Source organism: Oncorhynchus gorbuscha, linkage group LG06, assembly GCF_021184085.1.
Source record: "Oncorhynchus gorbuscha isolate QuinsamMale2020 ecotype Even-year linkage group LG06, OgorEven_v1.0, whole genome shotgun sequence".
NCBI lineage: Eukaryota > Metazoa > Chordata > Actinopteri > Salmoniformes > Salmonidae > Oncorhynchus > Oncorhynchus gorbuscha.
The window spans coordinates 78,506,814-78,534,397 of record NC_060178.1 but is presented as its reverse complement, the minus strand read 5'-3'; the positions used below and the strand labels follow the sequence as shown (position 1 = coordinate 78,534,397).

General features: G+C 43.1%; 1 protein-coding gene across 3 annotated transcripts in view; it reads right to left on the bottom strand.

The window, feature by feature from the left end:
* LOC124038373 (transmembrane protein 150A-like) overlaps positions 1 to 27,584 on the bottom strand; it is a 74,577-nt gene that overhangs the window by 5,620 nt on the left and 41,373 nt on the right. For all 3 annotated transcript variants that reach the window (XM_046354184.1, XM_046354182.1, XM_046354183.1), the window contains one exon: positions 20,605 to 20,732. In XM_046354184.1, the coding sequence (XP_046210140.1) occupies positions 20,605 to 20,732 (128 nt within the window). The remainder of the gene's footprint in view (positions 1 to 20,604; positions 20,733 to 27,584) is intronic.

The following is a 27,584-nucleotide window of genomic DNA, read 5'->3' as shown; positions in this document are numbered from 1 at the left end:
CTCTCGTTCTCTGCCTGGGAACTATAATTAGCGAAATGTGTGTAGTATGTCTATCAGTGACAGTTGTGACATTTAAGATGAGGACAATAATTGATTTTATGAGCCTTATTTCTATTACAGCATATTGCATGACTGTCATTCATATTCCATTCACCCAGCTCAATGTAACATCGATAGGTTTAGGCTACTACATGATACTCAAACTTTCCCTATACCCATCATGAGGTTGCTACAACCTAGCCTATGAATGAACGTTTACAACGCAGGTTTACAGGTCGAGAGATTTGAGTAATCAAGGTGGAAGACAGTGACACATTCAATACCACCTTGCACATTCTTGCCTGCATCTAGCTGATCTAGGGTGTAATCATTAGTCCAAACAGTTGCAAACGTGTTTCTATCGGACAAATTCAGGTATGTTTATCACCATTTCGTTACGTTTGCTTCACATTCATAGCAGCCACATACAACAGCATGATCCCTTTGTTGTATAATTACTTCTCGAATCTACGCGCTCTCCACCTCACTTTTTCCCTTCGTTTGTGGACTTCAGTGCACAACACATCAGCTGTCTGTGACGAGGCAAAAAAAAACTTTCCAAACCAAACCTTTATATCATAACTGCTACACACAGCCTACATCGCTGTCAGAACTAACACATTAGTAAACCCGCTACAATCATGTAGTATAGTGTACAGTCAGCAGCAAGCAGTTTAGCAGTTACACCAGCGGGTCCCGGTGGCAATACATTATTAAAACCAAAAGCATACCTTGACTTGGAAGAATTCCAGTGTTGGATAGCCATAGTCAGCTAGCTAACATAGCATCCCCTCTGTTTGAGTGTGCTAAACTAGCTAGCTGTATTCGCTAGCTAAGTGAAAGTGAAAAAATGTATACAACTAAATAGCTCTCTCTCCTCTTGCTTCTCCTTAATTTTGAAGGAAATTCATTTGTTCAAAACTGTTAAACTATTGCCTTTCTCACTCTTTGAGTCAAGTACTCACCACATTGTATGTACAACAGTGCTAGCTAGCTGTAGCTTATGCCTTCAGTACTAGATTAATTCTCTGAGCCTTTGATTGGGTGGACAACATGTCAGTTCATGCTGCAAGAGCTCTGATAGGTTGGAGTATGTCCTCTGGAAGTTGTCATAATTACTGTGTAAGTCTATGGAAGGGGGTCCTCAGGCTACACCATGGTGCTACCCTACAGAGTGCTGTTGAGGCTGCTGTAGACCTTCATTGCAAAACAGTGTTTTAATAAATTATTTGGTGACATGTGAATATATTTTGTACAGTTTTATCTATAAAGGATCACTTTAAATGTTTGACTATTTTCATGAAATTCACTGAGGAGGATGGTCCTTCCCTTCCTCCTCTGAGGAGCATCCTATGTATGTGTGTATGCCTGTGTGTGCGCGTGTGTGTGTGCGTGTAACAGAGCCAGGAAGTTTGTTGATATACTGTAGAGACGCTCTAAATCAACAAAGAAGAGAAGGCACATCTACTCTCAAAAATGAGTCGCTGAGTGTTCCCTCGGAAAATTAAGAGATGGGGGAAGAAGAGGGGGGTGTGGAGGAGAAGGTTAAGGGAGTAAGGAGAGAGTAAGGGAAAGAAGCGGGTGTTGACAGAGGGATGGAAGTGGAATGGAGAGAATAGATGGAGACGGGAGGACAAGGGTCTAGTATATGCAGAGGAATAGGTATGGAGATAATTGAGGAAGAAAGGATTAGGGGAAGAAGGGAGAAGAGGGGTCTGGAGTGTTTACGGAGTGTTTACGGAGAAGCAAAAGGCGTCTGCATGCTTCCCAGCCCAAACAGTTCGGAAGAGTTTGTGCATATATTATGATGACATTTTGAGACGTTTTTGTTTCAGGCACACCCCAAAAGAGCCAAAGTTGATAGGCGAGGTCTACGCCACTTCGTCGGTGATTGGTCAACAGTAGGGCTTCTTCAAAAAAGCATGTCATTCAACGAGAGACAAGTCGTTTTCGTGTATATTTTTTTCATTGAGAAATACTGCACACAAAATCTTAGTTAGATATAAAATTGCGCGGCTAAGATCTCCTCTGCAAAAATGTAAACATTTATGACAGATTTCTTGAGTTACCTTAGATTAATTATGACTAATTTGAGAAAGTGTATACTGGCTAAGGCGTCTCATAATTAACAAAAATACTATTTTTCAATTTTTCAAAAGAAGGTCTCTTAAGGCAGTACGCTGGCACACTCGTTCGCCTAGGACCCGCCCCAGAGAGAGAGCAAGTCTGGGGGGACAGGAGACAAAGGGCCCTCTCTCCTCCCCCCCCTCCTCCCCCTGTCCTCTCCTCACCTTTCTCCTTTCCTCTCACCCCCCCCTCTCCTATACTCCCACTCTCCTCCCCTCTCGCCCCCACATCTCCTCTCGTCCCACTCCTTCCCCTCTCGCCCCCCACTCCTCCCCATTCTCCTTTCCTCTCACCCCCCTCTCCTCTACTCCCACTCTCCTCTCCTCTACTCCCACTCTCCTCCCCTCTAGCCCCCCTCTACTCCCCTCTCCTCTCCTCCCCCCTCCCCTCTCTCACCCCCTTTTCCTCCCCTCTCACCCCCCTCACCCCCTTTTCCTCCCCTCTCACCACCCCCTCACCCCCTTTTCCTCCCCTCTCACCCCCTCTCCCCTTGCCCCCTCTCCCAATCATCTCCCTCCCTCATTCCCTTCTCTCCTCTCTTGCTCTCTCCCACTAGAGGACTCTGGAGTTGACCTTGGCAGGCAGCTAAAGCCAGGATGTCATCAATCTACCTGTCGGAGGCAGGGTGAAGAGTTTGTTTAGGGCACTGATACACAAACATACACAAGCAAAACAACAACTCTTGGAAGTATTTACTGGTGATATCCTGTATTTATTATGTTGCTAATGTGGCCTTACTGAATGAAACAGCTGCAGACTGTAGATAGATGGAGGAGAGATTGGGTGAGAGGGACAGGCAGTTCAGAGGGAATGGCAATGTAGAAGACAGAATAGTGGACAAAGTGGAGGATGCAGAGCATAGAGAAAAGAGAGGGTTAATTGTTAAAGAGTGAATAATAAGTTATGAAAGAGGTAGGAAAGTCAGTGGGGGAGGTGTAAAGGAACTAGGGATGGGGTTAGAAAACGGGAGGCCTATACTAGAGTCCTGTGTGTCTATGTGGCTGTGTGTGAGAGCGACGAGTGTGTGTGTCTGGTGTGGCTGTGTGTGAGAGCGACGAGTGTGTGTCTGGTGTGGCTGTGTGTGAGCGACGAGTGTGTGTGTCTGGTGTGGCTGTGTGTGAGCGACGAGTGTGTGTGTCTGGTGTGGCTGTGTGTGAGCGACGAGTGTGTGTGTCTGGTGTGGCTGTGTGTGAGCGACGAGTGTGTGTGTCTGGTGTGGCTGTGTGTGAGCAACGTGTGTGTGTGTGTGTGTGTGTGTCTGGTGTGGCTGTGTGGGAACATGTGTAGACAGGTCCAGAGAACCTTCAGTTGTCTCTAGGGGAGAGAAGGAGAAAGACAATCACACCTCTGCCTGCCTGTCTGTGCACATCCCCTAATCTTTCCTCTCTTTCCCTTTCCTTTCCTCTGCTCTCAGAGAAGAAATGTGTCGGTCTCTTCTCTCTTTCCCTCTCATGCTTTCCTGTGCCCAGAGTCCACAGAGGGAACACTCACAGTTGTGTACTATTTACATCCTCCCCTCGAGTGTGTGTGTGTGTTTTGGTTTTACTATCCTTGTGGGGACCAGAAGTGAAACAAGGAAAATTCGGATCAAGTAGGGACATTTCACTGGACATTTTAAAAAAGGCTATTTTAGGCTTATGGGTTAGGTATAGGGTCAGAATGAGGGCTAGGGGTTCATTTTAGGGTTAGGAGTTAGGGTCGAGTTTATGGTTAGGGGTTTGGAGTTAACCTCTAGCTTCGAGCAATCCCGTATCCGGGAGCGTAATCATAGCCTCAAACTCATTACCATAACGAAACGATTCCTATTCATGAAAATTGCAAATGAAATGAAATAAATATATTGAAACACAAGCTTAGCCTTTTGTTAACAACACTGTCATCTCAGATTTTCAAAATATGCTTTAACCAAAGCTACACAAGCATCTGTGTAAGAGTAATGATAGCCTAGCATAGCATTAAGCCTAGCATTCAGCAGACAACATTTTCACAAAAACAAGAAAAGCATTCATATAAAATAATTTACCTTTGAAGAACTTCGGATGTTTTCAATGACGAGACTCAGTTAGATAGCAAATGTTAATTTTTTCCCAAAATATTATTTGTGTAAGAGAAATAGCCAAACGTGATGAACAAAATGGAGCTAAGAAAAAAAAAACGAAAATGCAGTCAACACAACGCCAAACTTTTTTCCAAATTAGCTCCATAATATCGACAGAAACATGGCAAACCTTGTTTAGAATCAATCCTCAAGGTGTTTTTCACAATTCTATTCGCTGAAAAATCATTCCTGGCAGTCGGTTTCTCATCCGAGGCAAACGGAAAAATAACTGCAGCTGGAGATTACGCAATAATTGCGACGGAGGACACCAAGCGACCACCTGGTAGATGTAGTGTCTTATGGTCAATCTTCCAATGATATGCCTACAAATACGTCACAATGCTGCAGACACCTTGGGGAAAATGTGGAAAAGGTAAGCTGACTCCTAGCTCCTCCACAGCCATATAAGGAGTCATTGCCGTGAGGCGGTTTTAAAAAATGCGGCACTTCCTGATTGTATTTTTATCTGTTTTATTTTCTGTAACATCATTTCTGTGGCACTCACAGACAATATCTTTGCAGTTTTGGAAACGTCAGAGTGTTTTCTTTCCAAAGCTGTCAATTATATGCATAGTCGAGCATCTTTTCGTGACAAAATATCTTGTTTAAAACGGGAACGTTTTTCATCCCAAAATTAAAATAGCGCCCCCTCTATCCAAGAAGTTAAGGATAGGTTTAGGTTGAGGGTTAGGGGTTAAAGGAAATTAGGATATGAATGGGAATGCAGTGTTTGGTCCCTACAAGGAAAGTAAAACAAACATTGTGTGTGTGTGTGTGTGTGTGTGTGTGTGTGTGTGTGTGTGTGTGTGTGTGTGTGTGTGTGTGTGTGTGTGTGTGTGTGTGTGTGTGTGTGTGTGTGTGTGTGTGTGTGTGTGTGTGTGTGTGTGTGTGTGTCCATCTATTCAGGTCCTCTCCTGTCGGTCTAAAAAGATCTGAGTGATTGACCCCTACCATACCCTACCCTGTCTTGTCTTACATAACACAACATAATATCCTAATGGTGTCATTATAGCCTAGTACTAATAGTTAATGTGTTGTTTTCGTGGTAACTGTGTTATTTCTGATGCTACCTCTATGTGAGCAGTGGTGTAAAGTACTTAAGTAAAAATACTTTAAAGTACTAGTTAAGTTGCTTTTTGGGGCATCTGTACTTTACTTAACCATGTATATTTTTGACAACATTTATTCCACTACATTCCTAAAAAAAATAATGTACTTTTTATTCCATACATTTTTCCTGACACCACAAGTACTCGTTACATTTTGAATGCTTAGCAGGACAGAAAAATGGTCAAATTCACACATTTAACAAGAGAATATCCCTAGTCATCCCTACTGCCTCTGACCTGGCGGACTCAATAAACACAAATGCTTCGTTTGTAAAATTGTGCCGTCTGGTTTGCTTAAAAATTCATTTGAAATTATTTATACTTTTACTTTTGATACTTAAGTATATTTTAGCAATCACATGTACTTTTAAAATGTAAGTCTATATAAAACGGAATAGATGTACCTTAACTTTCTTCTTTTCTTTTGTTGTTGACAATTGGGTACTTTTTCAACCACTGCCTGTGAGGCTTTCATCTTAGTACTGTTTGTGCTACTGTGCCATCTGACAGAACTGCCCATTATATTTTCACTGCTTCAAAATTGTCTACTAGTGTGTAGCCTATATGAATGTTAAATATTGTATGTCTATATGTATGCAATGCATCTAAACGTGTATTTAGGTCCAGCACATTTGTTTGATGAAGAACGTTTTATAGAATTGAACTGAGTACGGAAGGTTACAGACGGTCTCTGATTGGGTACAGATGGGGTCTGTGACACATGTGCACACAGTCTGCTCCTGGATGTTAGACACACACACACATACAGGGTACGAGCTGTGATGACTCACTTCCCGCAAAAAATTCCCCCCTCGGTTTTCCACCGAATGAGCTGAGGGCAGAGAGAAATAGAAAGATAGAGGGAGAAAGAAAAGGAGGGAGTCACAGATGCAACTCCATGTTCTTACTTTTGTTTTGGCACACAAACACACACACCACAAAGAGGCTAACGAGAATCAGGGGAGCAGGGAAGGTGGCAGCTTTGCTCCCCTCTTCCCCACACCAGTTTTTTTTATAAAGAGTCCCTGTCTGGCATTCAGGGTAGAAACATCCTGTACACACACACACACACACACACACACCACTTCCTTCTACAAAAACACACCACAGCACAGGGAGCCCAGAACACCAGGAGCCCAGAACACCAGGAGCCCAGAACACCAGGAGCCCAGAGCACCAGGACACCAGAACACCAGGAGCTAGAGAACGACCAATGTGTATTTTTTAAGGCCGATGCCGATATTGATTTTTAGGGGTCTAAGAGACCAATGGCCAATATTTTTGCAGATATCCAATATCATTAAATGAGAACATTTTTATGAATACATTTCCCAGAAACAGCCATGTATGCATTATAATGCATACATTATAATCAAACAATAAATATAAACGGTTTTTAACAATGTAACTACATAACAACATAATGGTAATAATGGTATTTGAATTATTTTTATTTATTTTTATTTCACCTTTATTTAACCAGGTAGGCTAGTTGAGAACAAGTTCTCATTTGCAACTGCGACCTGGCCAAGATAAAGCATAGCAGTGTGAACAGACAACAGAGTTACACATGGAGTAAACAATTAACAAGTCAATAACACAGTAGAAATAAAAGGGAGTCTATATACAATGTGTGCAAAAGGCATGAGGTAGGCGAATAATTACAATATTGCAGATTAACACTGGAGTGATAAATGATCAGATGATCATGTACAGGTAGAGATATTGGTGTGCAAAAGAGCAGAAAAGTAAATAAAAACTGTGGGGATGAGGTAGGTGAAAATGGGTAGGCTATTTACCAATAGATTATGTACAGCTGCAGCGATCGGTTAGCTGCTCAGATAGCTGATGTTTGAAGTTGGTGAGGTAGATAAAAGTCTCTAACTTCAGCGATTTTTGCAATTCATTCCAGTCACAGGCAGCAGAGTACTGGAACGAAAGGCGGCCGAATGAGGTGTTGGCTTTAGGGATGATCAGTGAGATACACCTGCTGGAGCGCGTGCTACGGATGGGTGTTGCCATCGTGACCAGTGAACTGAGATAAGGTGGAGCTTTACCTAGCATGGCCTTGTAGATGACCTGGAGCCAGTGGGTCTGGCGACTAATATGTAGCGAGGGCCAGCCGACTAGAGCATACAAGTCGCAGTGGTGGGTAATATAAGGTGATTTAGTGACAAAACACATGGCACTGTGATAAACTGCATCCAGTTTGCTGAGTAGAGTGTTGGAAGCGATTTTGTAGATGACATCGCCGAAGTCGAGGATCGGTAGGATAGTCAGTTTTACTAGGGTAAGCTTGGCAGCGTGAGTGAAGGAGGCTTTGTTGCGGAATAGAAAGGCGACTCTTGATTTGATTTTCGATTGGAGATGTTTGATATGGGTCTGGAAGGAGAGTTTGCAGTCTAGCCAGACACCTAGGTACTTATAGGTGTCCACATATTCAAGGTCGGAACCATCCAGTGTGGTGATGCTAGTCGGGCATGCGGGTGCAGGCAGCGATCGGTTGAAAAGCATGCATTTGGTTTTACTAGCGTTTAAGAGCAGTTGGAGGCCACGGAAGGAGTGTTGTATGGCATTGAAGCACGTTTGGAGGTTAGATAGCACAGTGTCCAATGACGGGCCGAAAGTATATAGAATGGTGTCGTCTGCATAGAGGTGGATCAGGGAATCGCCCGCAGCAAGACCAACATCATTGATATATACAGAGAAAAGAGTCTGCCCGAGAATTGAACCCTGTGGCACCCCCATAGAGACTGCCAGAGGACCGGACAGCATGCCCTCCGATTTGACACACTGAACTCTGTCTGCAAAGTAATTGGTGAACCAGGCAAGGCAGTCATCCGAAAAACCGAGGCTACTGAGTCTGCCGATAAGAATCTGGTGATTGACAGAGTCGAAAGCCTTGGCAAGGTCGATGAAGACGGCTGCACAGTACTGTCTTTTATCAATGGCGGTTTTGATGTCGTTTAGTACCTTGAGTGTGGCTGAGGTGCACCCGTGACCGGCTCGGAAACCAGATTGCATAGCGGAGAAGGTACGGTGGGATTCGAGATGGTCAGTGACCTGTTTGTTGACTTGGCTTTCGAAGACCTTAGATAGGCAGGCAGGGCAGAATGGATATAGGTCTGTAACAGTTTGGGTCCAGGGTGTCTCCCCCTTTGAAGAGGGGGATGACTGCAGCAGCTTTCCAATCCTTGGGGATCTCAGACGATATGAAAGAGAGGTTGAACAGGCTGGTAATAGGGGTTGCGACAATGGCGGCGGATAGTTTCAGAAATAGAGGGTCCAGATTGTCAAGCCCAAATGATTTATACGGGTCCAGGTTTTGCAGCTCTTTCAGAACATCTGTTATCTGGATTTGGGTAAAAGAGAACCTGGAGAGGCTTGGGCGAGGAGCTGCGGGGGGGGCCGGAGCTGTTGGCCGAGGTAGGAGTGGCCAGGTGGAAGGCATGGCCAGCCGTTGAGAAATGCTTGTTGAAGTTTTCGATAATCATGGATTTGTCGGTGGTGACCGTGTTCCCTAGCCTCAGTGCAGTGGGCAGCTGGGAGGAGGTGCTCTTGTTCTCCATGGACTTCACAGTGTCCCAGAACTTTTTGGAGTTGGAGCTACAGGATGCAAACTTCTGCCTGAAGAAGCTGGCCTTAGCTTTCCTGACTGACTGCGTGTATTGGTTCCTGACTTCCCTGAACAGTTGCATATCGCAGGGACTGTTCGATGCTATTGCAGTCCGCCACAGGATGTTTTTGTGCTGGTCGAGGGCAGTCAGGTCTGGAGTGAACCAAGGGCTGTATCTGTTCTTAGTACTGCATTTTTTGAACGGAGCATGCTTATCTAAAATGGTGAGGAAGTTACTCTTAAAGAATGACCAGGCATCCTCAACTGACGGGATGAGGTCAATGTCCTTCCAGGATACCCGGGCCAGGTAGATTAGAAAGGCCTGCTCACAGAAGTGTTTTAGGGAACGTTTGACAGTGATGAGGGGTGGTCGTTTGACTGCGGCACCGTAGCGGATACAGGCAATGAGGCAGTGGTCGCTGAGATCCTGGTTGAAGACAGCGGAGGTGTATTTGGAGGGCCAGTTGGTCAGGATGACGTCTATGAGGGTGCCCTTGCTTACAGAGTTAGGGTTGTACCTGGTGGGTTCCTTGATGATTTGTGTGAGATTGAGGGCATCTATCTTAGATTGTAGGACTGCCGGGGTGTTAAGCATATCCCAGTTTAGGTCACCTAACAGAACAAACTCTGAAGCTAGATGGGGGGCAATCAATTCACAAATGGTGTCCAGCGCACAGCTGGGAGCTGAGGGGGGTCGGTAGCAGGCGGCAACAGTGAGAGACTTATTTCTGGAGAGAGTAATTTTCAGAATTACTAGTTCGAACTGTTTGGGTATGGACCTGGAAAGTATGACATTACTTTGCAGGCCATCTCTGCAGTAAACTGCAACTCCTCCCCCTTTGGCAGTTCTATCTTGACGGAAGATGTTATAGTTGGGTATGGAAATCTCTGAATTTTTGGTGGCCTTCCTGAGCCAGGATTCAGACACGGCAAGGACATCAGGGTTAGCAGAGTGTGCTAAAGCAGTGAGTAAAACAAACTTAGGGAGGAGGCTTCTGATGTTGACATGCATGAAACCAAGGCTTTTTCGATCACAGAAGTCAACAAATGAGGGTGCCTGGGGACATGCAGGGCCTGGTTTACCTCCACATCACTCGCGGAACAGAGAAGGAGTAGTATGAGGTTGTGGCTAAAGGCTATCAAAACTGGTCGTCTAGAGCGTTGGGGACAGAGAATAAGAGGAGCAGGTTTCTGGGCATGGTAGAATATATTCAGGGCATAATGCGCAGACAGGGGTATGGTGGGGTGCGGGTACGGCGGAGGTAAGCCCAGGCACTGGGTGATGATGAGAGGTTTTATCTCTGGACATGCTGGTTGTAATGGGTGAGGTCACCGCATATGTGGGAGGTGGGACAAAGGAGGTATCAGGGGTATGAAGAGTGGGACTAGGGGCTCCATTGTGAACTAAAACAATGATAACTAACCTGAGCAACAGTATACAAGGCATATTGACATTTGAGAGAGACATACAGCGAGGCATACAGTAATCACAGGTGTTGAATTGGGAAAGCTAGCTAAAACAGTGGGTGAGACAACAAAACAGTGGGTGAGACAACAGCTAATCAGCTAGCATAACAACAGCAGGTAAAATGGCATTGACTAGGCAACGGGGCCGACAGATAAATCAAACAAGCAGAAAGGAGTACCGTGATTAATGGACAGTCCAGCGTGCATCAGCTTTGTAGCCAGGTGGTCAGAGTCCAGGGGCAGCGGTGGATGAGGCAGGGGGGCTGGACTGGCGAGTGTTATCCAGGTTAAAAAAACTAACAATGACTAAGTAGCTTGTAGCTAGTTAGCTGGTTCGCTTCTGGAGGATCTTGAGTGTGTTCTAAAAATTAAAAATAATAGCGATTCCGTATCACATTGGGTGAGGCAGGTTTCAGGAAGGTATAAACAAATTGTAAAAATCGGGAAGAGATAGAAAGTACATATGGGCCACTGCGATGCAGACGGTTAGCAGGCCTGTGCTAACAAGCTAACAGATTAGCAGGCCGGGGTAAACAAGGTAGTAGTTAGCGAACCTGGGCTAAACAAGCTAACAGTTAGCATGCCGAATTAGCAAGCAAGGAGATAGCGAGGGCTAGAGAGTTAGCCTTTGGAGGACGTCGCGATGTGGTGAGTCTGTTTATTCCTCTTCATGCAGTGACATCGATAGACCGGTCGTGGATCCGGGTATAGAAGCCCAGGAGTATGCTAGGAACACAGGAGCTCTGGCCGGGCTAGCTTCAAGCTACGTGGGTGGAAACGCTAGCCAGGAGTAAACAACCAGGGTTGCGGTTTAGCTCGATAGCTAGTTGTGAAGATCCAGCTGAAAAAAATGTTCCGTTTGTGGAGGGAATCCGTGGATAAAAAATAAATATGTCCGTTATGCTCTGGTTAGCGTCGCGTTGTTCGAACTGGCGAGAGCTTTCCGAGCTAAAGGTTAGCTGATGACCGGTTAGCTGAAGACCGCTAGCATAGCTGGTGGTTAGCTGGCTAGCTTCAGTTGAGGGGTTCCGGTTCCGAAGTAAATATAAATACTTTAGGAAAAGTAGCTACATTGGGTGAGGCGGATTGCAGGAGAGTATTTGGAAGCTTAGGTTTAGCAAAATGTTTTTAAAGATATGCGAAGAAAAATATCTAAAAGGAAAAAGAGACGATATTTACAGATATTTACAGAGAGACGATACGACAGGACGACTTACTGCTACGCCATCTTGGATACCTAAGATAATTTACCCAGTTTAAGATGGCATAGGCCTACTCACGATACAGGCAATACCAGGCGAATGCATAAATCAACAGGAGTGTGTGCGTGCATTGATTATTGAGCTTGTTTTGACTGATCAATGGAGTCTATGGTGCTACAGATGACAGATGCTTTCCATTTGGGGCAGCAGGTAGCCTAGTGGTTAGAGCGTTGTAATAGTAACCAAAGGTTGCAAGATCGAATCCCTGAGCCGACAAGGTAAAAATCTGTCGTTCTGCCCCTGAACAAGGCAGGTAACCCACAGCTCCTAGGCCATCATTGAAAATAAGAATTTGTTCTTAACTGACTTGCCTAGTTAAATAAAGGTCAAATAAATTAGCCTACTAATCAACAACATTTGCATAAATAGTATGCATCACTCCATCTACTCAATGCACGTGTATAATGTAATGTGATCATGGATGATTACGAGAAGAGTATTAGTATTAACATTTCCTACGATCAGGAAGAAAAAATTTTGTGTCACCGGCCTACACACAATACCCCATAATGTCAAAGTGGAATTATGTTTTTAGAAATGTTTGAAAATTAATAAAAAAAGTAAAGCTGAAATTTCTTGAGTCAATAAGTATTCAACCTATTTGTTATGGCACGCCTAAATAAGTTCAGGAGTTAAAATGTGTTTAACAAGTCACAAAAATAAGTTGCATGGACTCACTGTGTGCAATTGTCACGTTCTGACCATCGTTCTTGTGTGTTTTCCTTGTTTTAGTGTTGGTCAGGACGTGAGCTGGGTGGGCATTCTATGTTGTGTGTCTGGTTTGTCTATTTCTATGTTTGGCCTGATATGGTTCTCAATCAGAGGCAGGTGTTAGTCATTGTCTCTGATTGGGAACCATATTTAGGTAGCCTGTTTTGTGTTGGGTTTTGTGGGTGATTGTTCCTGTCTTTGTGTTTGTGGCACCAGATAAGACTGTTTTTTCCACGGTTCTTTTTTTGTAGATTGTTGTATTTTCATCTTTTTTAAAGTTGTACAAAAATAACCACGCTACATTTTGGTCCGCCTCTCTTTCACCAGAAGAAAACAGTTACAGCAATAATAGTGTTTAACATAATTCTTTTATGACTACTTCATCTCTGTACCCCACAAAGACCAGGGAGGGTTTCCAATGCCTCCCAAAGAAGAGCACCTATTGTAGATGGGTAAAAATATATTATAAAAAAATCGCAGACATGAAATAACTCTTTGAGCATGGTGAAATGATTAATTACACTTTGGATGCACCCAGTTACTACAAAGATACAGGTGTCTTTCCTAACTCAGTTGCAGGAGAGGAAGAAAACTGAACAGGGATTTCACCATGAGGTCAATGGTGACTTTAAAACAGAGTTTATTGGGCCTTAACCTATGGACTTCACGACTGGGAGTACAGATATAGAGTATCGGGCCGATATTGGCCTTTGCCGATAATCCCTCAACATAGCAAAACTGTTGCTACGACAGCCGCCAAGGCCTAATGTACTGAACAACAATGTTTTTAAGAACCCCATCCTAATCTCTATGGCAACCCTCCTATAGTACCAAAAATGGATGCCCCAGTACCATGCATTGTAAATAAGAATTTGTTCTTTACTGACTTGCCTAGTTAAATAAAGGTTCAATTAAATTAAAAATACACAGAGATATGCACACAGCTTAAAGTCCAGGCACTGAGCCAAGGTTCTAAATATTTAAACTTGCAGAAACTCAGTCCTGAACAACCAAATACCACAGTGTGTGCGTGTTCCGGTATGTGAGACGTCCATAACTACAACATGAAGCAGATCTGGAATGTACCAGTCAGAGGGAGGTGAGGTAGAGAAGGGGAGGACAGGAGAGGAGAGTGAAAGATTGGGAGCAGCGGACGAGGGCGGGGGCCACTGAACTACTTTTTGATACTGTGGCAAAGCTAACTAAAAAGCAGCATTCCCCAAGAGAGGATGACTTGCACTTTAGCAGTGATAAATTCATGAACTTCTTTGAGGAAAAGATTATGATTATTAGAAAGCAAATTATGGACTCCTCTTTAAACCTGCGTATTCCTCCAAACCTCAGTTGTCCTGAGTCTGCACAACTCTGCCAGGACCTAGGATCAAGAGAGACGCTCAAGTGTTTTAGTACTATATCTCTTGACACAATGATGAAAATAATCATGGCCTCTAAACCTTCAAGCTGTATACTGGACCCTATTCCAACTAAACTACTGAAAGAGCTGCTTCCTGTGCTTGGCCCTCCTATGTTGAACATAATAAACGGCTCTCTATCCACTGGATGTGTACCAAACTCACTAAAAGTGGCAGTAATAAAGCCTCTCTTGAAAAAGCCAAACCTTGACCCAGAAAATATAAAAAACTATCGGCCTATATCGAATCTTCCATTCCTCTCAAAGATTTTAGAGAAGGCTGTTGCGCAGCAACTCACTGCCTTCCTGAAGACAAACAATGTATACGAAATGCTTCAGTCTGGTTTTAGACCCCATCATAGCACTGAGACGGCACTTGTGAAGGTGGTAAATGACATTTTGATGGCATCGGACCGAGGCTCTGCATCTGTCCTCGTGCTCCTAGACCTTAGTGCTGCTTTTGATACCATCGATCACCACATTCTTTTGGAGAGATTGGAAACCCAAATTGGTCTACACGGACATGTTCTGGCCTGGTTTAGGTCTTATCTGTCGGAAAGATATCAGTTTGTCTCTGTGAATGGTTTGTCCTCTGACAAATCAACTGTACATTTCGGTGTTCCTCAAGGTTCTGTTTTAGGACCACTATTGTTTTCACTATATATTTTACCTCTTGGGGATGTTATTCGAAAACATAATGTAAACTTTCACTGCTATGCGGATGACACACAGCTGTACATTTCAATGAAACATGGTGAAGCACCAAAATTGCCCTCGCTAGAAGCATGTGTTTCAGACATAAGGAAGTGGATGGCTGCAAACTTTCTACTATTAAACTCGGACAAAACAGAGATGCTTGTTCTAGGTCCCAAGAAACAAAGAGATCTTCTGTTGAATCTGACAATTAATCTTAATGGTTGTACAGTCGTCTCAAATAAAACTGTGAAGGACCTCGGCGTTACTCTGGACCCTGATCTCTTTTTGAAGAACATATCAAGACCATTTCGAGGACAGCTTTTTCCATCTACGTAACATTGCAAAAATCAGAAACTTTCTGTCCAAAAATGATGCAGAAAAATTAATCCATGCTTTTGTCACTTCTAGGTTAGACTACTGCAATGCTCTATTTTCCGGCTACCGGATAAAGCACTAAATAAACTTCAGTTAGTGCTAAATACGGCTGCTAGAATCCTGACTAGAACCAAAAAATTTGATCATATTACTCCAGTGCTAGCCTCTCTACACTGGCTTCCTGTCAAAGCAAGGGCTGATTTCAAGGTTTTACTGCTAACCTACAAAGCATTACATGGGCTTGCTCCTACCTACCTCTCTGATTTGGTCCTGCCGTACATACCTATACGTACGCTACGGTCACAAGACGCAGGCCTCCTAATTGTCCCTAGAATTTCTAAGCAAACAGCTGGAGGCAGGGCTTTCTCCTATAGAGCTCCATTTTTATGGAACGGTCTGCCTACCCATGTCAGAGACGCAAACTCGGTCTCAACCTTTAAGTCTTTACTGAAGACTCATCTCTTCAGTGGGTCATATGATTGAGTGTAGTCTGGCCCAGGAGTGGGAAGGTGAACGGAAAGGCTCTGGAGCAACGAACCGCCCTTGCTGTCTCTGCCTGGCCGGTTCCCCTTTTTCCACTGGGATTCTCTGCCTCTAACCCTGTTACGGGGCTGAGTCACTGGCTTGCTGGGGCTCTCTCGTGCCGTCCCTGGGGGATGCGTCACCTGGGTGGGTTGATTCACTGTTGTGGTCGGCCTGTCTGGGTTCCCCCCCACCCCTTGGGTTGTACCGTGTCGGAGATCTTTGTGGGCTATACTCGGCCTTGTCTCAGGATGGTAAGTTGGTGGTTGAAGATTTCCCTCTAGTGGTGTGGGGGCTGTGCTTTGGCAAAGTGGTTGGGGTTATATCCTTCCTGTTTGGCCCTGTCCGGGGTGTCCTCGGATGGGGCCACAGTGTCTCCTGACCCCTCCTGTCTCAGCCTCCAGTATTTATGCTGCAGTAGTTTATGTGTCGGGGGCTAGGGTCAGTTTGTTTATCTGGAGTACTTCTCCTGTCCTATTCGGTGTCCTGTGTAAATCTAAGTGTGCGTTCTCTAATTCTCTCCTTCTCTCTTTCTTTCTCTCTCTCGGAGGACCTGAGCCCTAGAACCATGCCCCAGGACTACCTGACATGATGACTCCTTGCTGTCCCCAGTCCACCTGGCCATGCTGCTGCTCCAGTTTCAACTGGCCTGGGCCCTAGGACCATGTCCCAGGACTACCTGACATGAGGACTCCTTGCTGTCCCCAGTCCACCTGGCCATGCTCCTGCTCCAGTTTCAACTGTTCTGCCTTACTATTATTCAACCATGCTGGTCATTTATGAACATTTGAACATCTTGGCCACGTTCTGTTATAATCTCCACCTGGCACAGCCAGAAGAGGACTGGCCACCCCACATATGCTCTCTCTAATTCTCTCTTCTTTCTCTCTCTCGGAGGACCTGAGCCCTAGGACCGTGCCCCAGGACTACCTGACATGATGGCTCCTTGCTGTCCCCAGTCCATCTGACTGTGCTGCTGCTCCAGTTTCAACTGTTCTGCCTTATTATTATTTGACCATGCTGGTCATTTATGAACATTTTAACATCTTGGTCATGTTCTGTTATAATCTCTACCCGGCACAGCCAGAAGAGGACTGGCCACCCCACATAGCCCGGTTCCTCTCTAGGTTTCTTCCTAGGTTTTGGCCTTTCTAGGGAGTTTTTCCTAGCCACCGTGCTTTTACACCTGCATTGTTTGCTGTTTGGGGTTTTAGGCTGGGTTTCTGTACAGCACTTTGAGATATCAGCTGATGTACGAAGGGCTATATAAATAAATTTGATTTGATTTGATTTGATTTACTGAAAATACAAGATTGTGTCAAGCAATGTTCCCTCTAATTTTTGGGGGCACTGAGCAAATGTTAGGTCTTGTGGGTGGAAATTTGAACGTTGTGAGAATTTTGTGCAACTTCTGGCGCACGTTTACAGTGAACAATGAGGCTGTACCCTTATAGTTTTAGACAGTAGCCAATAGGCTATTGTGGCTATTTCAGAATAATGTAGCCCTACCAACAAAACCAGTAATACCTTTGGAAATACCTTTTGATTTCTATACCTTTCGATTTGCAATTAATTGAAAAGCCAACTGTGAGCCAGGCATCAGGCCTAATCGCCCAACCTCACTAATGCTCGTGGTTGAATGGAACCAAATCTCTGCAGAAATGTTCCAACATCTAGTGGAAAGCTTTCCCAGAAGAGTAGAGGATGTTATAGCAGCAAAGGAGGGACTAACTCCATATTAATGCCCATTATTTTGGAGTGAGATGGTCGAGGAGCAGATATCTACATACTTTTACATACTCATGTAGTGTATATAGTGCAAACAAATGGGGCGAACTCAGTGAAGTTCAATCTCTTGCGTCTCTGCGCGGCCTGGCATCAGCGAGGCAGTCCTGGAGGTGTGTGGATGCGCAAGCGCGCAGCTTAGAGGGCACATTGGTGCCAAGCCAGGATGTTTTCACCACAAATTTCTCCTGATGCATATTGAGACCTACACAACAGATGTGAAAAACTGGACTAAACTCAACTTGAGACCACCTTTGGAGGCGTGAATCGACTGTCAAACTATTTCTATTATGGATGACCTAGCCTAGAGCCTCTCATGTGGTGCAATGAAACCATTGTGTTATGTGAAACCGTTGTAAAATGTTTGTGAAATACATTGCATTCGGGAAGTATTCAAACCCCTTGACTTTTCCACATTGTGTTACGTTACAGCCTTATTTTTAAATTGATTAAGTAAAAAGAATTTCTCATCAATCTACACACAATACCCCATAATGATCAAGTGAAAACAGGTTTTTAGAAATGTTTGCAAAAAAAACAAAAACAAAAACATAAATACATTACTTATTAGACCCTTTGCTATGAGACTCGAAATAGAGCTCAGGCGCATCCTGTTTCCATTGATCGTCCTTGAGATGTTTCTACAACTTGATTGGAGTCCACCTGTGGTCAATTCAATTAATTGGACATGATTTGGAAAGGCAAACACCTGTCTATATAAGGTCGCACAGTTGACAGTACATGTCAAAGCAAAAACCAAGACTTGAGGTTTAAGGAATTGTCCGTAGAGCTCCGAGACATGATTGTGTCAAGTTACAGATATAGGTAAGGGTACCATTGAATGTCCCCAAAACACAGTGGCCTCCATCATTCTAAAATGGAAGAAGTTTGGAACCACCAAGACTCTTCCTAGAGCTGGCCGCCTGGCCAAACTGAGCAATCGGGGGAGAAGGGCCTTAGTCAGGGAGGTGATCAAGAACCTGATGGTCACTCTGACAGAGCTCCAGAGTTCCTCTGTGGAGATGGGAGAGGTTTCCAGAAGGACAACCTTCTCTGCAGCACTCCTCTTGTCAGGCCTTTATGGTAGAGTGGCCAGATGGAAGCCACTCCCCGCTTGGTGTTTGCCAAAAGGAACCTAAATACTCTCAGACCATGAGGAACAAGATTATCTGGTCAGATGAAACCAAGATTGAACTATTTGGCCTGAATGCTAAGCGTTACGTCTGGAGGAAACCTGGCATCATCCCTACTGTGAAGTTTGGTGGTGGCAACATAATGCTGTCGAGATGTTTTTCAGCGGAAGGGACTGGGAGACTAGTCAGGTTTGAGGGAAAGATGAACGGAGCAAAGTACAGAGAGATCCTTGCTAAAAACCTACTCCAGAGCGCTCAGGACCTCAGATTGCAGCGAAGGTTCACCTTTCAACAGGACAACGACCACAAGCACACAGCCAAGACAATGCAGGAGTGGCTTCGGGACAAGTCTCTGAATGTCCTTAAGTGGCCCAGCCAGTGCCCGGACTTGAACCCGATCTAACGTCTCTAGAGAGACCTGAAAATTGCATTGCAGCGACGCTCCCCCTGCATCCTGACAGAGCTTGAGTGGATCTGCAGAGAAGAATGGGAGAAACTCCCCAAATACAGGTGTGCCAAGCTTGTAGTGTCACACCCAAGAAGACTCGAGGCTGTAATAACTGCCAAAGGTGCTTCAAAAAAGTACTGAGTAAATGGTCTGAATATGTAAGTAAATCTGACATTTAAAAAAATTGGTTTTGCTTTGTCATTATGGGGTATTGTGTGTAGATTGATGAGGGGTAAAAACAACTTAATCCATTTTAGAATAAGGCTGTAACATAACTTAATACTTTCCAAATGTACTGTAGTTGTGGAACAGTGTTGCATTGCTAAACTACCTTGTGCAATGTCAAACAACCATGTGCAGTTGTGAAACAATGTTGCGTTGCTGAACGTATGTACGTGGTGTAAAACTGGAAAAATGTTTGTGAATCACGGTTGTCGAACCGTGTTCTCTTGCCTTCAGAAAGTATTCATACCCCTTAACTTATTCCACATTTTGTTGTTTACATCCTGAATTCAAAATTTAATAAATCGATTTTGCGTTACCCATCTACACACAGTACCCCATAATGACAAAGTGAAAACATGTTTTTAGACATTTTTGCACATTTATTGTAAATGAGATACAGAAATAACTGATTTACATAAGTATTCACACCCCTAATCAATAAGTTAGAATCCCTTTTGGCAGCGATTACAGCTGTGAGTCTTTCTGGGTATGTCTCTAAGAGCATTGCACACCTGGATTCTTCAAGCTCTTTCAAACCTTGACATACATTTTCAATCTGATGTAAGTCAAAGCTGTAACTAGACCACTCAGGAACATTCCATGTCATCTTGGTAAGAAACTCAAGTGTATAGTTGGCCTTGTGTTTTAGGTTATTGTCCTGCTGAAAGGTGAATTAATCTCCCAGTGTCTTTTGGAAAGCAGACAACCAGGTTTTCCTCTAGGAATTTGCCTGTGCTTAACTCTATTCTATTTATTTTTATATTTTTTTAAAACTCCCTAGTCCTTGCCGATGACAAGCATACTGATAACATGATGCATCCAGTACATAAATGTAATTCCTTTGCCAAATTTTTTGCAGTTTTACTTTAGAGCATTATTGAAAACAGGATGCATGTTTTTGAATATTTGTATTCTGTACAGGCTTCCTTCTAGTCATTTAGGTTAGTATTGTGGACTAAATACAATGTTGTCGATCCATCCTCAGTTTTCTCCTATCACAGCCATTAAACTTGAACTGTTTTAAAGTCACCATTGGCCTCATGTTGAAATCCCTGAGCAGTTTCCTTCCTCTCCGGCAACTGAGTTGAAGGACGCCTGTATTGACTGGGTGTATTGATACACCATCCAAAGTGTAATTAATAACTTCGACATGCTCAAAGGGATATTCAATGTCTGCTTTTTTTTTACCTACTTACCAATAGGTGCCCTTCTTTGTGAGGCATTGGAAAACCTCCCTGGTCTTTGTGGTTGAATCTGTGTTTGAAATTCACTGCTCAACTGAGGGACCTTACAGGTATGTGTGGGGTACAGAGATGAGGTAGTCATTCATGTTAAACGCTATTATTGCACACAGAGTGAGTCAACACAACCTTTTATGTGACTTGTTAAGCACATTTTCACTCCTGAACTTATTTAGGCTTGCCATAGCATAGGGTTGACTACTTATTGACTCAAGACATTTCAGCTTTTAATTTTAAATATATATTTTTTTTAATTAAAAATATAATTCCACTTTGACATTGTGGTAAATGTGGAAAAAGGCAAGGAGTGTGAATTATTTCTGAAGGAACTGTAAGTACCTGGAAGTTGCCGACCATGATGAGTCCTGCAGCACAGATCCAGCCAGTGGAAAGGCCCGCTGTGTTCAATACACAGTTCTGATGCTTCTCTATCACATGGGCATAACGCAGGAGGACTATCACAATCACTATGGAGAGAGAGAGAGAGAGAAACATATAATTCTATTCATTGTGCAGACAAAATAAACACACACTATGGGACAGAATGAGGGGGAGAAAAAGTTTAATTCTGATAGTAAGCATGAGCCTAAGGGAAGATTGACGTTATGAATGAACAGCAAAAGCAACAACAAAAGCAGCTAGCTAGAGTTCCCCTGCAGGGGGGCATTCAGCTGAAGCGACACAGACAGACAGTGGTAAGAAGAAAATAAATGGTATCATTGTGTGTGTGTGTGTGTGTGTGTGTGTGTGTGTGTGTGTGTGTGTGTGTGTGTGTGTGTGTGTGTGTGTGTGTGTGTGTGTGTGTGTGTGTGTGTGTGTGTGTGTGTGTGTGTGTGTGTGTGTGTGTGTGTGTGTGTGTGTGTGTGAAGCACACCCAAGTCATTTCGGAGAAGTGAGTTACAAGCATGGAAAACTCACTCCCTTGTCTCCAGGGTTAGTAGGAATAGGAAATGATCCCTCGTCTTGGTGTTCTGGTTTTGCTTTAACATAGTGAATCTCTTTGAGAGAAGGAGGAAGAGAGCTAATTGGCGCTTACTGCATTGGATTATAGTATCTCTATGTTGCATGTCAGAATGGCTGGCTGTCTAGCCAACTGTCCTGGTCAATAGGGTTCGGCTGATTCTGAATGAAAACAAGTTTCAGTATTGAAGCCTTCAATAGTAACAATATATTTAATTTGTATAGCACTTTTCATTACAAAAAGAATCTCAAAGATGCTCTTAAAACAACAAAACAAAACATTTTAGTGAGCCTATTGACAACTCTGGGTGGAAGATCTTCCACTGTCATCCACAGAGGCAGGTGTAAGTCTAGCAGGTCACATCCTGTGTCCGATCCTGTCTCATGCGCACCTTCCTTGGGCTGTTGCGGTGACCGTATTACCACCATGAACGCAGTGTAAAATTCCATGTAACCGCTGAGTAACGGTATTCTCCTCTTATGCACTCTGGACATGCTTTGGTATTAGCCAAATTGCTAACAACCATCAGCTCCTAATGGCCTGGTACTCAGGGCTCTATTGTCCCTCTAACCACTCTGACATCAATGCCAATGCATTTTTTTTTAATCACATCAAACACTTATTATCAAAACAGTATGTGCTTTTAAAATGCACGTCACTGTGATGATCAATTTGAAGAAAGTTCAACAGCCGGTTGAAACTAAGTGTAAAACATGGTTGTTGTGGATGTTGTTTGAAAGACTAACACAACGAAATGGACAGCTTTCTAAGGTGATGATTAACTCAAAACAGCCATATGCATATTAGTTTATGCAATAAACTTAATTTAAATTATGATTTTGTCGTTACACAATACGATTCTCTGGTCTGATGAAATAAAGATTGAACTCTTTGGCCTGAATGCCAAGCGTCATGTGATAAACCTGGCACCATCCTTACGGTGAAGCATGGTGGTGGCAGCATCATGCTGTGGGGGTGTTTTTCAGCGGCAGGGACTGGGAGACTAGTCAGGATCGAGGGAAAGATGAACAGAGCAACTTGAACCTGATCGAAAATCTCTGGAGAGCTGAAAATATCTGTGCAGTGATGCTCCACATCCATCCTGACAAATCTTGAGGATCTGCAGAGAAGAAACTTCACAAATACAGGTGTGCAAAGCTTGTAGTATCATACCAAAAAAGACTCAAGGCTTTAATCGCTGCCAAAGGTGCTTCAACAAAGTACTGAGGAAAGGGTCTGAATACGTATGTAAATGTAATATTACATTTATTTCGTAAATATATATATATATTTTTATCTAAAAACCTGTTTTTGCTTTGCCATTATGGGGAAGATTATGGTGTGTAGATTGATGAGGAAAATCCATTCATCCATTTAAGAATAAGGCCGTAACGTAACAAAATGTGGAAAAAGTCAAGGGGTCTGAATACTTTCCGAATGCACTGTACAGTAGGCCAACTCCTATTCTGTTCTTCTGAAATAGATTTTCTTCATATCATGTTTCTTTAGACCAGACTAAAATAAATCATGGATTTATTGTGATGGTGTATTGATTTAAACTTTTTTTTTTATGTAGCTTGTATTCAGCTTGTATGAGTGGAGGGGATGCTAAACGTGTTTATGTTAATTAACAGTCAACCACTAAGCTTAGGCCACATGAAGTTGCAGTCTGCAGGGATAGTCCACCTTGAAATAAAACATTGGGGAAAGAATTTACTGAGCATCTGCCATCTTCTACAGTCTGCAAGCCACTGCCATCTCTTGTTGTTTCAAATAAAAACTGTTAGCTAGCTAGCTAAAATGTTAGTGCTTGACCCTAATGTAGGCTTTTAATGTAGAAACATGTTGATGTTTGATAACAAAATAAATTTCCCTCTAAAATGGCTGAACCTCTCTGATACTACATTTAGTGTTGTTTCAAATAGCAACAGTGTACTTCTGAGAATACCTGTCATCCCATAATAGATTACAAGGCAGATTCAGGATGTGTACTAACTAAAGCAATTGATGAGTTAGCACCTGCAATGACCTCCATGTTACCATGGAAGGGCATAGAATCTCTGAACAAGGTTCAATAGCTAGAAAAAAAGTTGGCCTGAAACGGGAAGGGTGTTATGTTTGCAATGGTGTGTCCTAATGAATACGACACTGGCCTTGCAATGGGACATGGCTATGGACATTTCCAACCGCTAATGCCAAATTAAAGTAAATGTGCCCCCACCACAGAACAGCATGTGCCTGTTCCTCACACTGGTTCTCTCTGAACTCAGGAAAGAGAGGGGGAAACTGAACCATGGCTTTTACCCAGACCCAGATATTTTGGCTCTGACAAAGCCATATTTTCCACCGTAAGTCACACCACGCCTCACACTTCAAATAAACATATAGATTTGACACAAACACACACACCAGGGCTGCACAATTAATCAAATCCCAATCTAAATTGTGGTATTGACATGTGCAATACCCATATCACAAGAGAATGTGATTTTCTCCTTTCTTCGGCGGGAGAGGCTATACAAAGAAATGTCACACCTTGATCGGTTTCACCTGTCCTTGTGATCGTCACCACCCCCTCCAGGTGTCGCTTATGATCCCCGGTGTATATATCCCTGTTTTTCCTGTCTCTCTGTGCCAGTTAGTCTGGTTTGTCAAGTCAACCAGTGGTTTTCCTTGCTTCTATTTTTTCCCCAGTCTCTTTTGGTTCTAGTCCTCCTGGTTTCGACCCTTGCCTGTCATGACGCCAAACCCGCCTGCCTGACCACTCTGCCTGTCCTGTCTTCAAGCCTGCCTATTGACTTGTACTGTTTGGACTCTGACCCGGTTTATGAACTCTCGCCTGTCCCCAACCTACCTTTTGGCTACCCCTTGGATTAATAAATATCGGAACTCAACCATCTGCTTCTCGTGTCTGCATTTGGGTCTCGCCTTGTGTCTTGCCAAAATTGATGAAGTATGCCGCGCAGCTGCGAGTTGAGTGGAGACGAACGGATTCAGTTCAGGCTAGCTAGTTTATGCTTGTGGTTGGAAACTTTAGCGAGAATTTGAATCTTGTCTGTCGAGGTTGGGACTTGGGAGATGGTTCAAAATATTCAGTTTTTGTCAGAGTAATTGCTTTTGTTAACAAAAATGTAGACGTTAATGCCGTAGACCTAGTTGTACATTTACAGTGAAAATCACTAGTTACAATAAATTTGCTTTAGCCGTCACCCTTGCCTGATATTGGCTACACTAGCTTTGCCTGGCTACCCAAACTCCTTGCTCTGGCGAAATGCTACACCACACCCACGGACATTAGTTTGATCTCCGTAGTATGTCTGGATCGGAGTACATCACAGACAATTTCTTGAATGGAAATCCGGCCATCACCCCTGGTGAGACAAAACCGCAACTCGTCAGTCCTGTCTGGTCCAGTGACGGTGGGTTTGTGCCCATAGGCGACGTTGTTGCCGGTGATGTCTGGTGAGGACCGGTCTTACAACAGGCCTACAAGCCCTCAGTCCAGCCTCTCTCAGCTTATTGCGGACAGTCTGACCACTGATGGAGGGGTTGTGTGTTCCTGGTGTAACTCAGGCAGTTGTTGTTGCCATCCTGTACCTGTCCCGCAGGTGTGATGTTTAGATGTACCGATCCTGTGCAGGTGTTGTTACACGTGGTCTGCGACTGCGAGGACAATCAGCTGTCTGTCCTGTCTCCCTGTAGCGTTTTCTTAGGCGTCTCACAGTACGGACATTGCAATTTATTGCCCTGGCCACATCTGCAGTCCTCATGCCTCCTTGCAGCATGCCTAAATTCACACAGATGAGCAGGGACCCTGGGCATCTTTCTTTTGGTGAGTCAGTAGAAAGGCCTCTTTAGTGTCCTAAGTTTTCATAACTGTGACCTTAATTGCCTACCGTCTGTAAGCTGTTAGTGTCTTCACGACCGTTCTACAGGTGCATGTTCATCAATTGTTTATGATTCATTGAAGAAAAATTGGAAACAGTGTTAAAACCCTTTACACTGTAAAGTTTACAATGAAAAAAAAGTTTACACTGTAAAGTTGACAATGAAAATCTGTGAAGTTATTTGGATTTTATGAATTATCTTTGAAAGACAGGGTCCTGAAAAGAAAGGTTATTTTTTTGCTGAGTTTAGTAATGCTGCACACTCAAAGAAAGGTTAAAATCTCACCTTTCTGGTAAATTGCACAGGTAGTCACTTTCGAAGTACACAGTACAAATATGATACAAATATTTAAAGAATTATATGATGCATTACCTATTCAACAAAACTGTATGAATAAAGCTTGAAATGACTTTCTAAATATACTTTCTAAATATAGCATAATCAACTTATAAAACGACTAACTATAAGATTTCACCCTCCTTATAACTGTAAATACATATTTGTATGTTTAGTGTTAGAAGAAATGTGCACAGGGCTTCCTGAACTCGTTAGGAACTTGCCTTTCATCTAATATTAATTTTGTCTGTCTATGACACTATGACAAACAGAACGTTTTTGGTTTAAAATCTATGAATAATATTAGATTAATGGCTAGAAATCGATCTTTGACTGTGCTACCGTGATGAAACCACTCTACTGCAGCACTACGATGTCAGCGGCTGTGATTTGTAATTTTAATGTTATTTATTTTACAGAATTTGCACAACCTTTCACAACTTTGTTACTGTTGTATTTTCCAGCCCCAGTTTAAACATATCAAATCAAACTTTATTTGTCACATGCGCTGAATACAACAAGTTTAGACTTGACCATGAAGTGCTTACTTAACCAACAGTGCAGTTCAAGAAGAGTTAACCCTAAATGAAGCAAATGTAAGTTTGGTTATTACTCATCATTTCAGTTATATTACTTGACTTTAGGGGCAGTCAATAAAATAATTAAACATGTTTGAATACCCAGAAGGTGGTAGACATTATTTTTATGTTAAAAGGTTCAATAAAACATGTTGGAAAATATTTGTTTCATTTGGTTTTGTATTCAGTTAGCACAGTATGAATTCATTCCTATGATCTCATTGTAGAATTGAAAAATAAAATATTAGATTTTTTCTATAAATCGTGCAGCCCTAACACACACGCACACACACACAAATATATCTAAATCAGTCCCAACACACCTCAGTTAAATGGGTCAGGAAATTCTCTGGCACATACAAACACGTGTTATTTGGCTTGACCGCATGCTGTGTATTTATGAGTAAGAATTGGCAGGAAACAATGCATTTACACCCAAACAGTGTGTTTACTGCCTTGTTAAAACTGGTGATATTACTGGAGTGTAGTAGCCTGCAGACAGGCGGTTGACATTTTGGGATAGGGTAGAGAATGTCATACCAGGGGTATCTAAGTAGTTGTAGCTCAATAGGATTAAGGTGGCAAGAAGAAACCTGCTCTGCAGTACCATATCCTAACTTGAGACGGCCTTCAAGATGGAATCCACGCCACTGTCTGCACCAGCACCTTTGTTTTGTGGTCGAAATTGAGCTGAGGTGCATTGAACAGTGTAGTAAAAAATCAAAACAGCTCATATTCTGCTGTTCTATCGCATGTACAATTGTTTCAAAAAGGGAAAGAACCTGTGTTTGTTGTTTGCAGTAGGGTCGTTCCATCAATTCGGTGCCTTTCGCGAGGTGTAACTTGGCCCCAAAAAACGTTCATGTCACATCTACTCCCGGTTCCCGCTCTGGTGGTCTACTAACCACCGGTCCTGGCAACCCATCGTTATGCACACCTGCACAACCATCATTATGCACACCTGAACAACCATCATTATGCACACCTGCACAACCATCATTATGCACACCTGCACAACCATCATTAGTCACACCATCATTATGCACACCTGCACAACCATCATTAGTCACACCTTGACTTCATTACTCCCTTGATTACTTTATATAGAACTCTTTTGTTATCAGTCATCAGGTAGTATTGTTTATGTTTCCATGTCAGACATTTCTCTTGGTTTGTACCGTTCCATGTTCATTATTATAGAACTCACTAACTGCACCTGCTTCCTGACTCCCTGCGTCTACGTTACAGTTTCATTTCATAACAATTGAACATTCTGTCACAAAGAGCACATTTTAGAATTCAGAAAAAACAAGTTCTCATCATAAAAAAGACTAGTCTATAGTAGTGGGAATTAAGGTAACATGGTTGACGACTTCATCTTAAAAGCGCCATACATGAAAGCTTGTTGTTTGCAACAGTGAATGGCAGTTGAAAGCAAGCGGCACAAAATAATTGTTATTGTTAAAACATTTATATCCTGTCCTATGGGTAACAGTGTTGACGTGTTAACCTCGACCCACTCAGTTTTCCACCACAAAATTTGCCAAAAGAGTAGG